This window comes from Clytia hemisphaerica, unplaced genomic scaffold (assembly GCF_902728285.1).
Source record: "Clytia hemisphaerica strain Z4C2 unplaced genomic scaffold, Clytia hemisphaerica genome assembly, whole genome shotgun sequence".
NCBI classification, from domain to species: domain Eukaryota; kingdom Metazoa; phylum Cnidaria; class Hydrozoa; order Leptothecata; family Clytiidae; genus Clytia; species Clytia hemisphaerica.
In genome coordinates, this window is record NW_027103974.1 from 806,383 (window position 1) to 825,382 (window position 19,000).

The following is a 19,000-nucleotide window of genomic DNA, read 5'->3' on the forward strand; positions in this document are numbered from 1 at the left end:
TACTAAGCTTTATAAAATCGACAGTGTTTTGTAAGATAAGGTGAAATGTTTTCGGTTCCAGACTTTTCAGCGATGATAAAAGTTATGATTTTGATAGCATGGTTCAATAGAATATATTTCGGTGACTGATGTTTTAATCCAGGGCTTGTTCTACACTGTTTGAATTGAAATTAAGTTGGCTTGACCCTCTGGAGCATCGTCTTATTCTATAATTAATTCAAATGGTTTTTAATCACTATGTTTCGAACGCCTACAAAATATTTAATTGAAAACGGAATTCGAATTCATACTCAGTCTTTAAGCTTTTCTGCAAAAAAGAAACACTTCCCTGACATCATAGTATACGGACATTTACCTGTTTCTCAAAGTGAAAATATTGCGCGGTCACTTAGTTTGAGGCGTGAAAATACAATCCATACGTTCATACAAAGTTTTCAATGATTCAATTGAAATTCAAGGCAATTATCGTGGGTGGGCAGCTTGTGTGTTAGCAACGAACAAAATTTGGCGATAAGACAGCTTTTAGTGGGACACGTGGTGTAAAAGACAATTATCAACTGAAAAATGCGCGAACAAAAATAACAGACAACCACCGGTCGATATACAGCAGGAAGATTCATTAATATGTGGTCAGGTAATGTGCTAATTTTATAACCAAATGCCATAACAACAAGATTGTGCGTACGTGTCTGCACAATCCAGTGCTCAATATCTTACAAATTCTTTGATTGGTATCTGAAAAAGCCACTAATGTTAATTTTGCGTACACCACATGTTAGAGTATATGAGAAATTACCACCTTTTGATTTGATAAGAAAATAGGAGGCGGTAAAATGCGGTCATTATGGTATAACGTCATTCATGGTTTTTAATAATATGCTTTTTTCATGCGCTTGCTTATTATAATCGGTTGGAATGATTAAGTAGGTTTAGCTAATACTAATGATAAGTCATTTGAACCAGTGAAAATATCGTTGATTTCTTATATAGAACAACTGCAAGAAATATGAAAATGTGGTCGTTATTAAAGTTGGCAGGGATTTGGAATCTGGAGCTTTATTAGGTGGTGTGGTAGATGCTAATTTGGATGATGTCTATTCAAAGAAAAGCAAATGATTGAATTACTCTCGGAATTACTAGTATAGTTATACACGCATTATATTGGGTTTTTTGGCACTTAAAGTATTTTAGCTTTGGCGGTAAAGTAAATGATAGCTGATAGTGCCATACACAGAGATGATTTAAATATACTATTAAGGATTTTGCGGTTTTTGGGTGAAGAGAAAAACGCGTGCTCGATTAGTTTTAATGTACTTTAAACAAGGAGAGGGAAATTAAGATTCTTCGTGTGACCATTGTTCACCGTTGACCTTTATTCATGACCTTTTAAAAATTGGGTGTCAAATCAGATTTTTTTTATTCAACACTTTTTTAACCGATATGGATTTGTGGTTTTGTGTGTATGTACAATAAGATTTGTGTGTGGCGCGGCTGCTTTTGTTTAGAAAGTTATGCCATTGTTATATATCTAATAGCGATGAGTCATGTGAATCGTTTGCCACAAAATAAAATATTCACTATATTCAGTGGCCGTATTTCTGAAGATAGAAACAGAACTGGGGGACTAAAAGTAAAAATTTTAAAAGTATTTCCCATGGACATAGCTTCATTGGTTTGTTTCTTCTTCTTCTCCTTCTTTTTCTTTGGTCAATGTCTATTTGAAATAGCTTGTAATTTCGAATTTTTGATTTTTTTTAAAGAAAGACTTTTTCTTTGACGTCTTCTTTTTGGTCGTATTTCTCCACATTTTCATTGTGGGTACAAAAGTGAAATTCGCTTTATTATTGTGAATGGAGTCAGGGAGGGAAACTTAATAAGAACCTCTGAAGAGCGTCCCACTAAACAAGACTAAAGAATGTATAGAATTTGGATTACCTGCTCGCGGCCTTTTTTATTTAATATCAAAACTTGAAACAAATTAGGCATAAATCGAAGCGAGATTGAAAATGTTTGGGTGGAGTCAATTGTCAAACTGAATCAAAAATTGAATATAATTTGTAATTTTGTTAGTTTATTTCTCACTGCTCATGAAAAAACAAGATTTATGAAGGAAAGAAGCATATGTATTTCTTTTTTTGCTAAAAACAATTTTACGGCTCTAATCCACACATATTTCCCTGTTGAAAGGATGGGAATGTGACGGATGACCAGATGTCTTTTCTTATCAACAAAGGAAAAGTGCATAATGGATAAAACCGCCTGCCTGCCGATCGATGACATATTGATTGGGGGGAAATGAAACATTATTCAAATAGAGAAAAATTTCACGGCGGATTTTTCATTTTCTCGCTAGCGATTTTTTGTCTTGATTATTCAAAATCATTAGAAAGAGAAAACCGATTAAACCCGATTTTTATTGGCTTCGAACGACCGGGAAACATCAAAGAGAATGAAAACAACAAAAGATTTTTGTGAGAGTGCTGTGTTTTCGAAATTCAAGCGTTGTCTGCACCAACGATGGCGTTTCTAGTGTCTTGAAAATGATATTTTATTGATTGATCAATCTGAATGCTGTTTCTAATTTGGTCGTCAGATGTATTAAAAATTGACCAGGTCAGTTACTTTTTGTCTCTTTTTTATTGCTTGCTGCCATCACATCCAGACAGAGAGATAAAAAAGATAGAAAGCACTGCAATACTTTTGTTTTGAGAGCTAGCAGAGCTAGCTAGATGGTAGACATTATGTTATAAAGAGTCTTCTACTTTTGTGTCTCTTTTTTTGATATTCAAGTCTTTAAGTGTGATAACTGTTTTCTGTCCAGGCTATATATTTTATAGTCTTGAAATATTGAATGCGGGAGTGGTGGATGGAATGGCAAATCTTTTTTCTGTCAGCGGGTGCAGACCTGATTTAGCGGCCGAAGACCTGAATTAATGGCCGAAGACCTGAATTATCAGCGGAAAACCTGAATTATCAGCAGAAGACCTGAATTAACGGCCAAAGACCTGGTTTAACAGCCGAAGGCCGATTACCTGATATATAAGTTAGGGTCAGTTAGTACTATCTTGAACCACTCGGCAAGGCATCAGTTGCGATGGTTCAGTGCATACCGTCAACTGCTCTAACTTGGGACGATTGGTCGAAACATGGGACTGACAGATATATGGCCTGTCAATCTAAACTTAAACTCCTATATCAGGATTAGAAACTAGGCTAATTCTTACCTTTTTTTTCTTTTCCTTACAATAATACAATGCTGACAAGTTGACACAACCAGGGTTCCCAGCGGTCAGGGAAAACCTGGAAAACCTGGAAAAAGTAGCTTTTTTGAAAAAAGTCAGGGAAAACCTGGAAAAGTCAGGGAAAATTTAGAAAAAGTAGTGAAAGTCAGGGAAAAGTCAGGGAACTTTTTTTGGAATAGTCAAGGAAAGTCAGGGCATTCCAAAATCAGTCAACTCCAAAATCAGTCAACTCCAAATTACAAATGATAATTGAAATGATATTATCCTTTTCATCTTTCATTTTTGCAGGTATTTTATCAGCCAGTAAGTATTGGTGTATTGTAAGCTCTGTGATATTTATTTAGTCCACAGTTCTGACAGTTTTTTTTTACTTATCTCTTCATTAGTTTCTTTTATTTGAGATTGAGATTGGATCATTTCTATTTCAATGTTTTGGGAGCTGCAGTAGAAAAATGCAAATCATTTAGCTTTGTTTTGAAGGTTGTTCTGACACTCAGTCATGGTCAAGCTGCTGTTGAGAGGGGTTTTAGCGTAGGTAAAGCATCAATGAGAATTAACATTTCAGAGGAATCGATTGTTGCAAAGAAAATAGTTAAAGATTATTTGCTTTCTAACAAGATCGACATTTCCAACTATTCTCCACCATCTAAACTAGTGTTGTCTTGCAAATCAGCCCATACACGTTACAAAGCAAGTTTACAGGAAAAGGCTGACAGTGAAGCAAAGGTTGCCTTGAAAGAAAAAAGAGAACTTCTTCAAAGAGAGATTGATGAGCTTGTTGCAAAGGAATCTAAAATCAAAAAGACTTGCCAGTCACTCGACAGTGATTTCGTCAATCTAGTCAGTGAGGCAGAAAAACGCCCAAACGAAATGGTCTCTTTGATTACTAAGGCTAATGCTTTAAAAAGAAGACAGAATGAACTCAATGAGGACCTTGATGACTTGCATACACAAATAGAAGCAAAACGCCAAAAACTTAAGTAGATCTCAGAGTATTTTTTGAGCGAACTTAAACGTTATTATTCACTTTTTAAGTTAGAAATTCAACTGTTGGATTATATTTTTAGCTCATATAGCTGTATGATATGGTTTTAGTTTTGATATTGCAGGATATAGTTTTTTCGGCCTGTGTATAGGTAGAGCCTATAAGATAAAGTTTTTGAATCTAGCAAACCTAAAATGTTTTCCCATTCATCCTAGTTTTGAAATTTGCTACGTGATGATATAAATTGCACGTGTCTGATAATATTTATAATGAGTTGTGAATAAAATGAGTGACTAAATTAGGAGCTATTTTCTTAAAATGAATGTAAATTGACAAAAGTAATGTTTATTATCTTGGAATGAAGAAAGGATTATCAGCAATGATGCATATTGAAGAAAATATTTTTAGAAAGAGGAAAGTTTTCATTCAAATGATAGCACGTTCATCTTTACATACGACGGTACCCCTTTTGTATCCTGGTTTTAGTGGGGTTTTAGTAGACTCGCTTTTTAAAAAAAATACATGAAATTGTGTTAAGTTTTATTTTTTTTATCTCAATATGGTGTTTTTCAAAATACTGTTGGGGCGAACGGTCAGGGAAAAAGGCCCAATATTCTGCTCTGGTCAGGGAAAAAGGTACCTTGGTCAATCTAAAAGTCATGGAAAAAGGTCTTTTTTTTGGAAAAAGTCAGGGATAAATATTTCTCTTAAGTGCTGGGAACCCTGACAACACATGTGTATATACATGTACATTGACAAGTATCGTAAGTTGGTCTAATATCGACATCCCTAGTCTAATTCCGACACCCTTCTTTAGAGAAAGGAATAATATGAAAGCTTGAATCACTGATTGAAAAAGGGTTTTTCCTCTCTGACCACTAAGCAAAGAAAAACAGTTTCAACCTTTCTATAAATTTCAGCTGATAAAAAGGCTGTCGGAATTAGAGGAGGGGTGTCGACATTAGACCAAGTTACGGTAATCCCTGAGCGAGAGAAGTTTTTATAGAAATCTGCAACAAAAACGAAAGTGGTCTCTTCTACTGATGATTGCTTCCCAGTGCTCCTTTGCAGCTGTTTATCAAGTTTCCGCATTTTAAACGGCCCTTCTTTTTGGCACCCGTGGCCTTTCAGTGCCTTGCACGACGGGTGGCTGTAAAATCCCACCCTTCATATATTTGTTTCAATCTGTGATCTGTGGCTTAGGTTTTTTCTCATCTTCTATTTACTGAAGAAAGCGGGAATTTGATGTTACGTTAGAGTTAGATTGTCAACAAAGTGCCGTAAAAAATCATAGAATAAAAGAAGAACTTTAAATCTTAAATATTTTCATTTTGAAGAATAGGTGCAAAAAAGTGAAACATAAAAAAGTTTCATTTTTCATTGCATTAATCGAACTGGGGGATTTGGAAAATTTTCTATGTTTAGTTTTTTGCACAAACCCCTGTAACTATGGGCAAGCACCCCGTTGCTAAGATGTTGGCTTCAAATCGAAAATGAAACCACTCAAAACTAAAGCAAAATCGGCCCGTGCTCAAAATCCCGTAATCTTGATATACAAGTTTAAGTCTATACTGCCTGTATTTTCACTTACTGTTAAATCTCTTTGACAACAAATTTGTTTTGATAACTCCAGCCACCAAGTTTATCAATCATACTTTCTGTCATAACATGCCACGATAACTTACACTGATAGCGCGCCCTTTTTAACTTTTTTGTTTTCATTCAAAATGACCGGACACCAATTGGAGAAATAGAGAACGCCCGTCGCCTAACCGCCTATCGCCCGATGGGATTGGCAAATAATGAGTGTGTAACTTGCCGCTCAAGTGACGTCAAACGCTCTATCGTTTTGCCACTAATATGGTCTTCTTCGTTCCAGACATTTGTGTGTGTTCCACTACGATTTTTTTCATATTTCAATTTAAAAGCCTACTCGGTGCGAGACCTGTGTTCTTTTTGCTGTTTTAACGCCAATCTTTGGCACTTTTGGCTAAAATAAAACAATGCTGATCAGCAGTTTGATTGGTTAAAAAACTGCCCGTGCGTGTAAACACTTTGCCCTCTACAAACGTCAACGGAAAAACTGCTGACAAAGCATCATGAAATGGAAATCAAAATGGCGGTGTAGCATTGTTAGGATTTTGCCACAAAACTGTGATATTTTGACATTTAAATTTTGAATTTGGCAAAGCTGGTTAGTATGACCTAATGACTCTGGTTATTCCATTCAAGAATATTTTGAGGTTTGATCGTTGTGATTTTGGAATGTAGACAATATTTTTGATTGAAGATTGGTTTTCTTTATATGATACTAATAGTTTTGAAGGCTCTGGCAATTCTGATGGTGATATTGAAGGTGTACTGGTAATTTCAATGCTGCACGGTTGATTGAATATACTATTACAAAGACTGCTACTTTCAATTTCATCATCAGAATCACCAGTACAGCGATCGAAATAGCGGTCCATTATTGATTGAAACCGACCAGAAATAAGAAATCGCCGACTAGAAAATTTTCAAAGATTCAAAGAAATAACCGACCAATATTTGAGTGATCTATATTAATCATATTGTTTTGTTAATCTTGGTCCAGTTATCTTTTGGAACAATCATTTTCTATCTAGAATTTTCATGTTTTTGTATTTATACCAACTATTTTAGACATCTTCGAGGCATAATTCGTTGAAAGAATGTTGAATTCGTACCTTTTTCAAAACATCTTATAGAAAAAGCTATTTTCTCTGCTATACAATGATCTAGCTTATCTTTCCTTCGTTCAAAAGATTCATTACTAATATTAAAAATAATTAATGTCATCAAAATGAAAAAGTTTTAAAGCCTATAATGAGGGGCAAATTTTCAAAATTTCCTGCCCCTCAGCCCAAACCTTGGTCGGCCTTCGGGGGACACTTAACACAAGGGAGTCACTAAAATAACCGATCACAACGAAAAAGCTTTTTTTCGACCACTGCAGTATTATTCACTTAATCATCAGACTTACCAGAGCCGTCAAATCTAATACACAATGCACCAGCCTCATTTTTCAATCACAAATATCACGCTATTGAATCAAATTCAAACTGAGGTATGGGTTTCTGCTACACCATTACCTGAATCTTAAAATTCTGAAGAATAGATAAACCAGAATTAATAGATAATGGTTTATAATTAAAAGTTGACCCATCTAGGTCACCATTTTTAGGCTTTTACCCCTTGTTACTGTGTTACCCAATCAAAAGCCATCATTTACGAATGCTTACTATTCATTATCATTATTATTTTACATTTTATCTACCTAACATAACTGTTACCACTTTTACTATTCAACACTTTCAAACTTTTAAATAAAAGCATTGTGTAGCAATGACATTTTTATTGTTTTTTCTATTAGATATGATCGTTGATTATAGTTAGTTAAATCATTTAAAATTTGATTTCTCAACCTCAAATTTTTGACAAAAATATTTTAGTTTTTTGCCTAATAGGCAAAATTCCAAGGGTATGTCAAATACGGTTCTGAAAAATCTGATGATAAAATCCAATAGTGGTGGTGGTGACTCTGGCTGTGAAACTGATTATTTTAAATGCTGGCTATTCACTATAGTTGTTGAAACGATTGTCCTGGTAAGACAATCGTGGAATGCTGGAGATAAATGCAATACAGAAATAAACAATGCTGGTGAATGCAATTCTGTAGCCAATCTACCAGGTGAATCATCAACACAGCATTAAAGTCATATGTGCATAATAAAGATTCAGCCATTGCATTCACCAGCAAGTTTGCCACAACCACAACTCAACGCATCTGATTCACTAGAATTATATCATCTACACCTGCAGATTCAACTCTATCAAATCTACCAGGCAGACAAACAATAACTATTGTGTTCAAATGGTTGTTGTTAGAGTCACATTTACTTGTCAATTTTTTGCGGCTACATGTTAGTTTTGACCACATTGTATATACAAAGTTGTTTTTCACTTGCTAATTTTGACCAGCCACCCTGTACCCTGAAGCTTAATATTTTCATATCAATGAATTTGCCCTAGTTTTTTAATTTAAGAAGTGAGAAATGCTCTAACTTGAAATTTAGACTGACTTAGGTATTAAAGAGGCTTTTTGTTTAAATCTAATTTTAGTTCAGTTTTAGTTAATTTACCTTTGGATGTACTGGTAATACTGTAGGTTTGTTAAAACGTTTTGTTGAAAACTGGAACTGCCTGCATTTTACGAGTCAAATGTTTTTCTGGCAAATCAACAATAAGATACTTTTACAAACAGAAAGTTTCTCAACTTCTTGAGTTTTGACCTCTTTTGCAAAAGTTTATGTTTGAATACCTTTGAAAATTATTTAACAAGGAAAAATTTGCAAATGTTTTTGCACATATCAAAATTGTTTTTTAAAAGTCTGAAAAATACATTTTGAAATAAATGAATATCAAACTAAGTAAATTTTACATCATTCATCAAATTTCTTTTTGTAAAAACTTTTTGAAGCCTTCGGATGCTCTTAACTTTTGAAATTTAAGGCTAAAGATGTTGTTAAAATGTTTTTATTCCCACTATTTTGTGATTATTTTTGTGCAATTTCTTAAGAAATTGGGTGTTTTGGAGTTTGCAAAGCTTCAAAATGTTCTTATTCAATAACATTTTGACCATCGAAGCCTTTGTTCTTATATAGTTTGTTCTTATTTTAGTTGAAATATCTTGAATAGGAACCATAACTCCTAAAACGAGTGCAATAGGCTTTTTGGTGGTGTCAGAAATCAATTGCTATAATCTACGTACTGGACAGTAAAAGATTTACAAGAACTTACCAAGGATAATGGCTTGGAAAATTAATGTGATTATTAAAAGAATTAGTTTAAATTGTATGTTAATTAAATCATACTGTCTTATCCGTTTCCCTCTTTTATGAGAAAAATGAAAAACCGATTTAAGAAAACCATCCAGTCACAAAAGTCTGGAGAGTTGTAAATTCTATCAACAAAAAAAACAAAAAAAAACTGAAAGTTTGTCATGTCCTACTTGAGAATTTCATAATAAATATTTGCTATTTCTTTGAATTTTGAATTCTGTTTTACATGTTTTTTTCGTTACCCTTAAAACGAGAAATAGAAAAAAATCTGAAAGTTTTTCTTCGTTTTTTGGCTGTGAGAATTTTATAGGTTGTATAGGTTGTGTCTTGCTTTAACGAGGTGTCATTATGGGGGAGTGTTTTTTTGTGAGATGACAATTGTGGAGAGGTTTGTAAAAGAAAAGTAGTGGCAATTTGATACGCAGAACTGATAACAGTATAGATTTTTCAAGGAGATTAATGTGTGTTTAATCACTACCTTAGTGCACTTTCTCCATCAGATAAAAATCTAAAAGATGAAAGAAAGAAAAAAAATTCTTGTGTGTGAAAACTAAATGGGATTGGATACAGTTTTCTGATGATTATGTTTTTTTCTTTGTTACATACATATAGTAAAAGAAGTGCGTTAAGAGTGGCCACTTGAAATTTTTGATGGATTATTTTACCATGTATTGCGTCCTCTTGATAATTTGTTTGCTTGTTGATGGGTTAGAGTGTATGTATTTTGCGTGTTTTTATGTGTGTGCTCTGAGGGGGTATTATAAGGAGTTTTATAAGGAAATTTGTGGTTACTCTTGAAACTCCTTCATCTTTGAATGGTTTATTTGTTTAAGTGATGGATTTATGGTTTTCAATTACTACCTTTTTTCTCAAATGGTATATTTTGGCAGCAGTAAACTGACTATGTAAAAAAAAAAACAGGTATAGCGCGTTGTATTGCCTCTTTGGATGCGCGAGGGGTAATTTAGTGTTTTACGCCGTAAATAGCTACTAATAAAACTTGTGAAAGGCAGCCGATGATGAATGAGTTAAAATTTTCACTTTTGAATTTGTATGATTGTCAGATTTATGAGATTATTTCCCATCTCTTACTATCAACATGTGAAAGTTTTTGATAAAAGGATCCGAAAGATTTTCTTTATATTGGTCGCAACGAATTCTGCCTAGTGAGCTTGTGCTCTGTGTGCTCTATGTGTGTGTGGGTCAAGTCAAACATACATTGCGAAACTTTTCTCGTTCATTGGAGTTTTGTGTAGATAAAGTTACCTCGGCAAATACACAGAAATCGAACGTTAAAACATTTTGGGAAATGTTTAATATTCACGCTCATTTTATAACTAACAACCATGCATTAAAGCTATTAGCAATTTCTACAAAGTTAGCCTCAAATTATCTGTTCTTGTATGAAAGAGTGCTCAAAAAAGCGCTTCTACCGTCAATGGTAATGACCTATGATACGGCGGGTTATAAAGAAGCATCTAGGTTCGGTATCGTTTTATAACGTTTTAAATCTGTTAATAATTGGTCGCCATTTTTTATGATAGCTGATATTACGTATCGAAAAAGAGTTTGGGTACGAATTTTACCACCTATGAATCCTTTGGTTTAACACCTCGGTGAGACGGTTCACTTTGTGCGCCTTTTTTCTCAAATAAAATTAACACAAAATCTTTTTTTTTTGAAAGCTTTTTTTTTCTCGACGCTTTCTTTTTGTGTTATTTTTTGGTGAGTAATATAATATAACTTTCACCCTTTCTCTTATGATGGTTTTCTTGGTTGGTGGATGGTGTTATGATTCATCTTTCAAAATGAAAAAATTTTGGGGGGTTGTTAAAGTTACGTTTAAAAAGACCCCCTTTTCTTTTCTTTCTATTGAATGGCAAATGAATGAAAGTCTTTTTCATCCTTTTGTCTACTTTTATATCTTCAAACGCAAAAAATAGTGGCTTCCATCCGAACAAAACACCCTATTTATTAATTTCTTTCTTCATTCTTCTTTTTTTTAAATATTTTCTTTCTTTTCTCTTGTTTCTTTTGATTATTATGATTATAGTAACTTATAATGAAAAGTCCCCCCAACACCACACCTAGATGGGGGTCACAATTCTTTTCTTATTTCTAGTGTTTTTCTTTCAATGTGCACTTCATATATTATTTAAACAATCCTTTTTTTCTTTTTATTTTATCAGCTTTCTCCATATACATATGTCTCTATTTCCATTTCTAAGGGTTTAGCCGAACTTTCTTCTTCAATTTTTTTGAGTCGTCCTCTACGTCTCACTTTTTTTTATAGATATATATTTTTCGTTTTCATCTTATTTTTTCTTAGTTCAGTTTTTATCTTCATGCACTTAACTGATAAATTATTGTGTCTTACAGGACATCTACAGGAGGGGGAAAAACTTTTTTTTCTATATACATCTTGTTTACATACACATGTCAAAGTTGTGGCGCTTGGCGAATTCCTTTTTTTTTTGATTCACTTGAAATATAATCTTTATGGGATTTGAGTTTATTGTTTACAAGCTTTTTTTACTAACAGACAACTTTTATTCAGCGTCCTTATCGGCCCTTGCGAAAATTCAGTGTAAGTGCAGAGTTTTCTTTTCTTTCAAAACGCTAAGAATAAGGTGATAGAATCGACAAGCCCTCTTTTCGCGATAATCTATACTCTTAACTTTTTTTTTATTATTTGTCGGCTGAACCGTTCCCACACTCTTTCCTTACTTACTTCTCTATGAAAACAGATTGATGTTTGATTGGGTTTTGATGATATATTTTTTTTCTCATGTTGTTGGCTGATAGTTTAAATGCAAATGTGTAAAAAAAAGTTTTAGTGAAATTTTCATCGTGTTGTGTTGTGGTTTATCTGGCTACTGGATTGAAACGAAAACATGACACCACGCTAAAGCCGCTTTTTTGTGTGAACCGAAACTAAATTGAATAAAGCTATGATTTCTTGTTCCAAACATTATAAACTTTTTTGGAAGTTAAACTGTTTTATTTTCTCAAACAAAAAAAAGTTTCCTTAATGACGTGGGTTGAACTCAGAAGAAGTAGTTTCATTTTTAATGTATTTTAAATCATTTAAACTGGCCAGGAGGGTTTTCTCAAGCTAACAAGTTCTTTTTACTGTCGGCCGATGACCCCAATGTCTTTCAAGTTTCAAAATCAATAGAACAACATTTCTGGGGGGAAATGATGTATGTTTTATTCTGTAAAATATTCATATCCATCACACACAGTAATCTTTTCAATATAAGGCATGCGCTCTTTTCATTATTATACTATAGAAAATGCGACTGTTTGTTTGGTAAACAGGTGAGAAGGACGCCGTGTGGGTTTATGTATGTTGCCAGATGAATCTATTCTTTCTATGTGTGTGTCTATGTGAAGCAATCATTAATCATTTATTGCTTTGCATAATATAGTGTTTATAGATTATAGACTTACCCGTCAAGTAGATTTTCACCTTGTATTATATATTATAAATCTTTACTGTTTTCTTCTTTTCGTTTCAGAACTTTACTACTAAAGTAGAGCAGCTGAGTGTGGGGACATGGAAAACACGACGGGACGAACATCGTCTCGTGGCAGAAAACGATACAATTGTTGTTACTGCAATGTGTATTTCCATCAAACCGACTCGTGGCAACGTCACAATCGTAAACACACTGGCGTCGAGATTGAATGCGACGACTGTGGGCAAATGTGTTCCGATTTTTTCGAACTGAAATCACACCAACGTTTGTGTGAAGCTTATCGGGTATATTCGGAAGAACATTTTACAGAAATCTCCGATAATAATAAAGAATCGAAGAAAGAACAAGATACACCAGATTCAACGTCCAATAAACAAGAACATTCTGTAGAGCAAGGGAATCGTAATCTTTCCCCTTGGCCAGAATCCAGAGATGACGTTGAGAATAGTCCTTCGGTAAGTACAAACGATGAAGTCACAAAGGGGAACACGTCAGAGTTGGATGATCTCATTGGCGAAGACACGAACAATTCTATAGAAAACACACCAAATACACAAGAAGATAACGAAGACCCTGAAACTGAAGCTATGATCGGTGTTGACGAAAGCGTGTCACATTTAAAAACTGACTTATCACCTGATAATAATAACAATAAAAATGCGGCGGCCGCCTCTGAGAGAAGTGTTGAGAGTAATAATATTGGTATGGACAATCAGATTGTGATTAAAGTTGAAAGCGCGTTGAACGACGCTAAAAGAGGCATTCAACAACAAAAGTTACCACCACTTGAGAGAGAGGACAGGCCCGCAGAAATGCATTCGTTTTTACCGCGCCCACCGCCACTGACTGATGTTGTACAACCAGTTCCTATGGATAACGCAGAAATGAACAAGAAATATCAACCTTATTTCTGTAAAAACTGTGGCGCTCGCTTCACTCGTAAAGACTCTGTCACTCGTCATCTTAAGAAGGGTACATGTAGTGGAAAGTCAGCTATCGTTTGTAGTATATGCGGAAAGTATTCCCTGAACTTTACGAACTTCAACAACATTTTAAACTAGATCACAAAAATGTGATTCTGGCTCCGTCGACCGTTATCCCACACCGTGCAATCCTTCCGAAACCGAGTGAAATCCCAGAATCAACACGCTCACAACATTTTACAACATTCCCACCAGGAGCTGCCGTACCATTCGTGATCCGTGAGCAGCCTTTACCGCACAGTTCATCACGTTCCAACGACCCTCAATATCGAGGGATGTCGCACAACATGCAAGGTGTTTTCTACCCTCCTCCTAGCAATAACCGGTCAACATACTCCAGGCAACCTCGTGTCGTCTACTCTTCATCCAATCAGGGACCACATCATAACAGAGACCGAGATCACTATTCGACTAGCCGTCAATACGATCAAAAATACCCCTCCAGTAGCATGATGCGTAAAGAATCCCCGTACAACGATAAGGGAAGTCATAATCGAAAACGGGACTACCCCGAATACCATCATCACCGTGATCGGTACACACCCGAACCGGCCGACTCTTATACGAGTAAACGTAATAAACTAGAGTATGAAGCTTCAGAGAAACCACCATCGTCTCATCTGAAAAGTGAGAACAGCAAGAATCAAATCAATTTGAGTGAATATACTAACAATGCTATGAACTCTCAGCAATATTTCTCGAAAAGATTTGTTCAAAAGGACGGTGTAGGGCATCATGACACTGATCCACCCAATCAAGTTCACCAGTGTAAAATTTGTGGCAACGAATTCCCAAGGTACGAATATCTTTTGACTCATCTTCGTAAACACAAACAACTCGAACACGACGAAGATAATTTAAACGGTACCGACACTGAGAAATTGGATGTTGATATGAGTAACGATTCTGGTTCCCCTGACAACCGAAACCATGGCAACATTAACCGTCGTAATTATGAATCTTCAAAAACAAATTTCGTCGAAAGCCATGAAGGAATACCTATCGTTCATCAGCAGCCGCCACAACCGCCCTCCCATCGAAATAACGAGGGCATAAAAATACCCCACCCTCCGGTACCGCCACCAGGTATTGAGCCAATTCCAGTTTACGCCATCCCCATACAACCACCAGCAGCTTTACAAACGGGCGTGGTCAGTGAAAATACTATGGATGCAATCACACCGGGCGTTGATGGCAAATTCCGCCCCTTCATTTGTGAGAATTGTGGCCAGCGTTTCACTAGAAAGGACTCGTTAGTGCGCCACGCTAAGAAACAAACGTGTTACGAAGAACAGGTTGATTTAAAGTGTAAACACTGTGACAAAACATTCAGATATCATAAATGTTTGATTCAACATCAAGAGCTTGTCCATGGTATTTCACGTGAAGAACAAGCGAAAAGTAAACCAGTCAAAAACAGTGACGATGAAGACACCGACTCTGACAGATCTGACAAAAATGAGAGTTTCCAAGAGCAGGAAAATCAACAGCCATCAACTCCTTCGTCTATCGAAACACCAAAACCACCCACGAAATATCGATCACCACACACCACAATGAGTGAAGTCAAAACTTTCAAGCAAAGTAGCACCACTTTCTATCCAAACACCCCACCATCACAACAACAACAACAACAACAACAACCACCACCACCACCACCAATAGCGGTCGGCTTCGCTCCAACAAACCCTTACACTAAAATCGAGATACCGGCCAATCCTTACAAACAAATTGAAGGTCCAGGCAATGAAGCACCGAAATTCATCCCACCACGTATCGACGATAAAGCTTCAAAGATCGGGGAGCTCAGTAATGGCTCATCGTCCACATCGGGAAATCAAGATACGCAGTACATTGGTTATTGCACGGTCGCACGTCCTTTTCAATGTGAATATTGTGGCGATCGTTTCGCTCATCGGCACTCGTTGAAACGCCATATTAGACGACATCTTGGGATCGGGATCCCGTGCGTCGAATGCGGGAAACTATACCGAGATCAATCCGAATGGCGTCGACATCAGAAGAGTATACATAACCGACATTATGAGAAGTACGAAGTGCCGAGTCGTATCTCGTATCGTGATGGTATGGAAAATGGTATGATTGGTATGGTACCGAGTAACGAGTTTGCTTCCGATAATAACGATGGTAGTGATTCGGAGAAAAGTGGAGATGAAGAGATAACGATGGTGAAACCTTCTAATAACTTTCAACATAATAGTAGTTTCGGTAATCACTCTTCAATGGCTGAGGAAATTCAAAAAGCTCAATCTGAGATTTCGCAACATTTGAAAGAGGCAAACTATGAACGAGCTAATCGAATAGACGATAAAGACGATTCAGGCGAAGAAAACAAGCAATCTAAACAGCCTTTCAATTTCAAATCGTTTTCCTCCGGGGATAAGGACAGTCGCAAAAGTGCATTGGATCGTTACTTACAATCGACACATAGCGACGAGGAAGACGATCACCGAGAAACGACCGTTTTCGTTGAGCCGAAAAACGAATTCGTCGAAACGAACAATAATAATAACTCAATTGAGGAGAAGAATAAATTTGGGTTTCATCAAAATGAAAACATGGCGGATATGGTGACTGTGGGTATGTCAAATAATTAGATTTTTTTCCGTTTCTCATAGTATTTTTAATCTATTTTAAAGATTCCTGTCTAGGTCAGGAGGGAGTTAAAAGGTGTGGTGTTCGGTGTACACGCTTGCTTCTCAAAACATATGTTTTAGGTGTCCCGAATGAGAAAGACAGTCTCAATTTTAACTTTTTTTCCATAACACACGAATTTTCTGCGTTTACAATGAAAATTCTAACTTTTTTATTGTCAAACTAAAACAAGGGCTAGGAATCATTGCATACGGTGTTCTGTAAAGTTCTTTTGTATTCGGTTTTTCTATTCTTACATTAAAGCCACACACCTTGCCTCTCTCCAGTAGGATTTAAGAAGAGATGAGAGTAAATTGGATTAAGTGTTTTGATATAGAAGGAACGAAGTTTGGCTTTACAAGCTATGAAGCCATTTTAGCCTTTTCTAATTCCCCCTAATCGCGTACCCACTTTCTTTGTTTCATAGCCGAGATAGAGAGAGATAATGTTTTTGTGAAACTCTCAAAATAAGCTGTTCAACGTTCAATAGTAACCTTACTTTTTTATTTGCGAACTTTGAAGTAAACATAGATTGGCTTCTTGTCTCTCTTTATTCATAATCTTTATCTATTGTTTTCGGCTTGGATCATCCGCCAAAATCGTCTTACCCAACTCCTCTGTTGTTTTTTTCGGAGACATTGCGAAATGAGGTAGGGTTGTTGTTTTGATGAGTCGTCGCTTGAACCTAGCCAAGTTTCTCTCTCTCTCTTTTTCTAAATAATTTGAAATATCGTATTTAATGAAAATCAAGATTAATATTAAACTATATGTATATTACCTTACCTTAGAGAAGATCTTATTTTTAAAAGACACAATTTTTAGTTTTTAGGTATTTAAAATAGCTTTAAAATTCCCAACAAATTTTAGGGACTTTGATATAATGTAAAGGTTGATGATTTGACAAATTAATTATTCATCAAGTAAGACTGTATTTAGAAAATGAGCCCTTCTAATTTTAAGCCTGTCATTGAATTAGTATCTTTGTAATCCTATCTCATATTCTTGTTAATCTGTCGCGAAGATCTATTATAGCCAAATGACTTTTGTCTCAAAATTTCATGTTGTTTTGTATAAAAGCAATCAAACATGAGGTTCGTTTAAGGGGAGGAGGCAGCCGGCCAGATGTCAAGCCTAGGGAAATCACGGCGTCATGCGAGTTTCTTTGTTGGCATAACACCAAAAGGAAACGCTTTTGACAGATAGTGGCGGACGTAACAAAAAGACGTTGCTTTTATAAAACTTTAAGAACTAGGAAGGATTTTTGTCTGGTTAACTCTAATTTATTATTTTTTCCTTTTTTGATGTATATATTTGATGTTTGGTACCCTTAATTCCGTTCGCAGACGTTTCTTGTTTTGACTTCAAAGTAAATTTACCTGTCTATTAAAAACAACTGGTAAAATTTGGCTGAGGCTCGACTCTTCTAACTCATCTTTTTAAGATCATCAGACTTGTAATATTCTTATTGTGTTCTTGATACGCATTAGTTGCTATTCTCAATTGCTTTAAAAGGGCTTCAAATCAGTATTTTATCGAGTCTTATTAAAATCTTAGATTCAGATTGTCTTTAGATTTTTGGCAAATTTTAGTCTCGTGTTCTTAAAAAGATGTCTTATGAAAATAAGTATATGTATACAATGTCAACTCTTTGAAGTCAAAAATAGACTTTTCGATTTTTAAATTGCTTACAGTGAAGACAAACTTATTTTGAAACTCCCCTCCTGTTGATTCTTTGTACCAACTAAGACAATTTTTCGACTAATTATTTTATGAAATAAAATATATGTATGATGAAAGAAAAAGGTTACTATTATACTAATTTATTATTATGTGTTTATAATTACCCTTAAAAAGAATTAAATTATTGTTTATTATATATCTTCAGATTTAAAAACGATTTCAGTGCAAGGTATTAAATGAATTTTGAACTTTTTTTTGCATAATTCAGACTCTGAAAAGCCAAATCTATTTTTTTGAATTCAATAAAAATTTGTACTACCGGGTGTTTTAAAGAAAGTTTTTTTCTCAAAAATGCTGCTTTTTTGAAAGAGAATTTTTTCAAATTTTCTTCATAACTCAAGAATACGTGGAGCAAATTAAAAGTATGATAGCTCAAAATTTAAGTTAGCCTTACCTCTTTCCAATAGTGAAAAGTTTAGATTCATTATACTTTTAGTTTTCTCTCAATCTCAATTTCAAACTTGTACACTTTTTTTGAAACACCCTATATAACTTTCTAGTGATTGTTATGATTTGAATAGATCTGCGTTATAAGATTTTTATCTCTATCTGTCTTCATACTATGTATATTTTGTGAAACTCTATGAAAATGTATTGATTTTTAGAAACTCTTTGCCAAATGGCACTATGTAACCTTAGTTTTGTATGTACGTAAAATAAGATTTAAAAAGATATATTGTAATTTATATTTGGTTTTTTTTTTGTTTATCAGTAAGTAGTATATAAAATAAAGGAGAAAATCTTAATTATATATTTGTAGGTTATACTTTATTATAAGCGATTATTATTATATTATACTATTATTGCCTTGATATTATGAAAGTTAGTTTTTTTTGGCTTACTTATTTAATTTAAAAAGATATTTTATTTACTATACGTAACGGGTAATTCAAAACTTCCGCTTCAATACACCCCTGTCTCACAGCCCCCGGTGGAACTTTTTACCCCAGCGGGGATAGAAATTCTATTGTTCCAAGCTTCAAAACACAGTGGGATGGTTTTGAGGTGCAATTTTTTACATTGAATTTCGAATGTGGATGAGATCAAAGTTTAT

The 19,000-nt window shown here is 34.9% G+C and overlaps 2 protein-coding genes across 2 annotated transcripts; both read left to right on the forward strand.

Annotated features, from left to right (window-relative positions):
- Window positions 1-2,469: 2,469 nt before the first annotated feature.
- On the forward strand, window positions 2,470-17,438 carry LOC136810645 (uncharacterized). Its single transcript, XM_067067213.1, has 2 exons — window positions 2,470-2,613; window positions 12,608-17,438. Exon 2 carries the CDS (start codon window positions 13,578-13,580, stop codon window positions 16,167-16,169), a length of 2,592 nt encoding a protein of 863 aa, XP_066923314.1. The 5' UTR covers window positions 2,470-2,613; window positions 12,608-13,577; the 3' UTR covers window positions 16,170-17,438.
- Window positions 12,646-13,550, forward strand: LOC136810760 (uncharacterized protein DDB_G0292186-like). Its single transcript, XM_067067362.1, has 2 exons — window positions 12,646-13,480; window positions 13,540-13,550. The coding sequence occupies exons 1-2, from the start codon at window positions 12,646-12,648 to the stop codon at window positions 13,548-13,550; spliced, it is 846 nt and encodes a 281-aa protein (XP_066923463.1).
- Window positions 17,439-19,000: the final 1,562 nt, after the last annotated feature.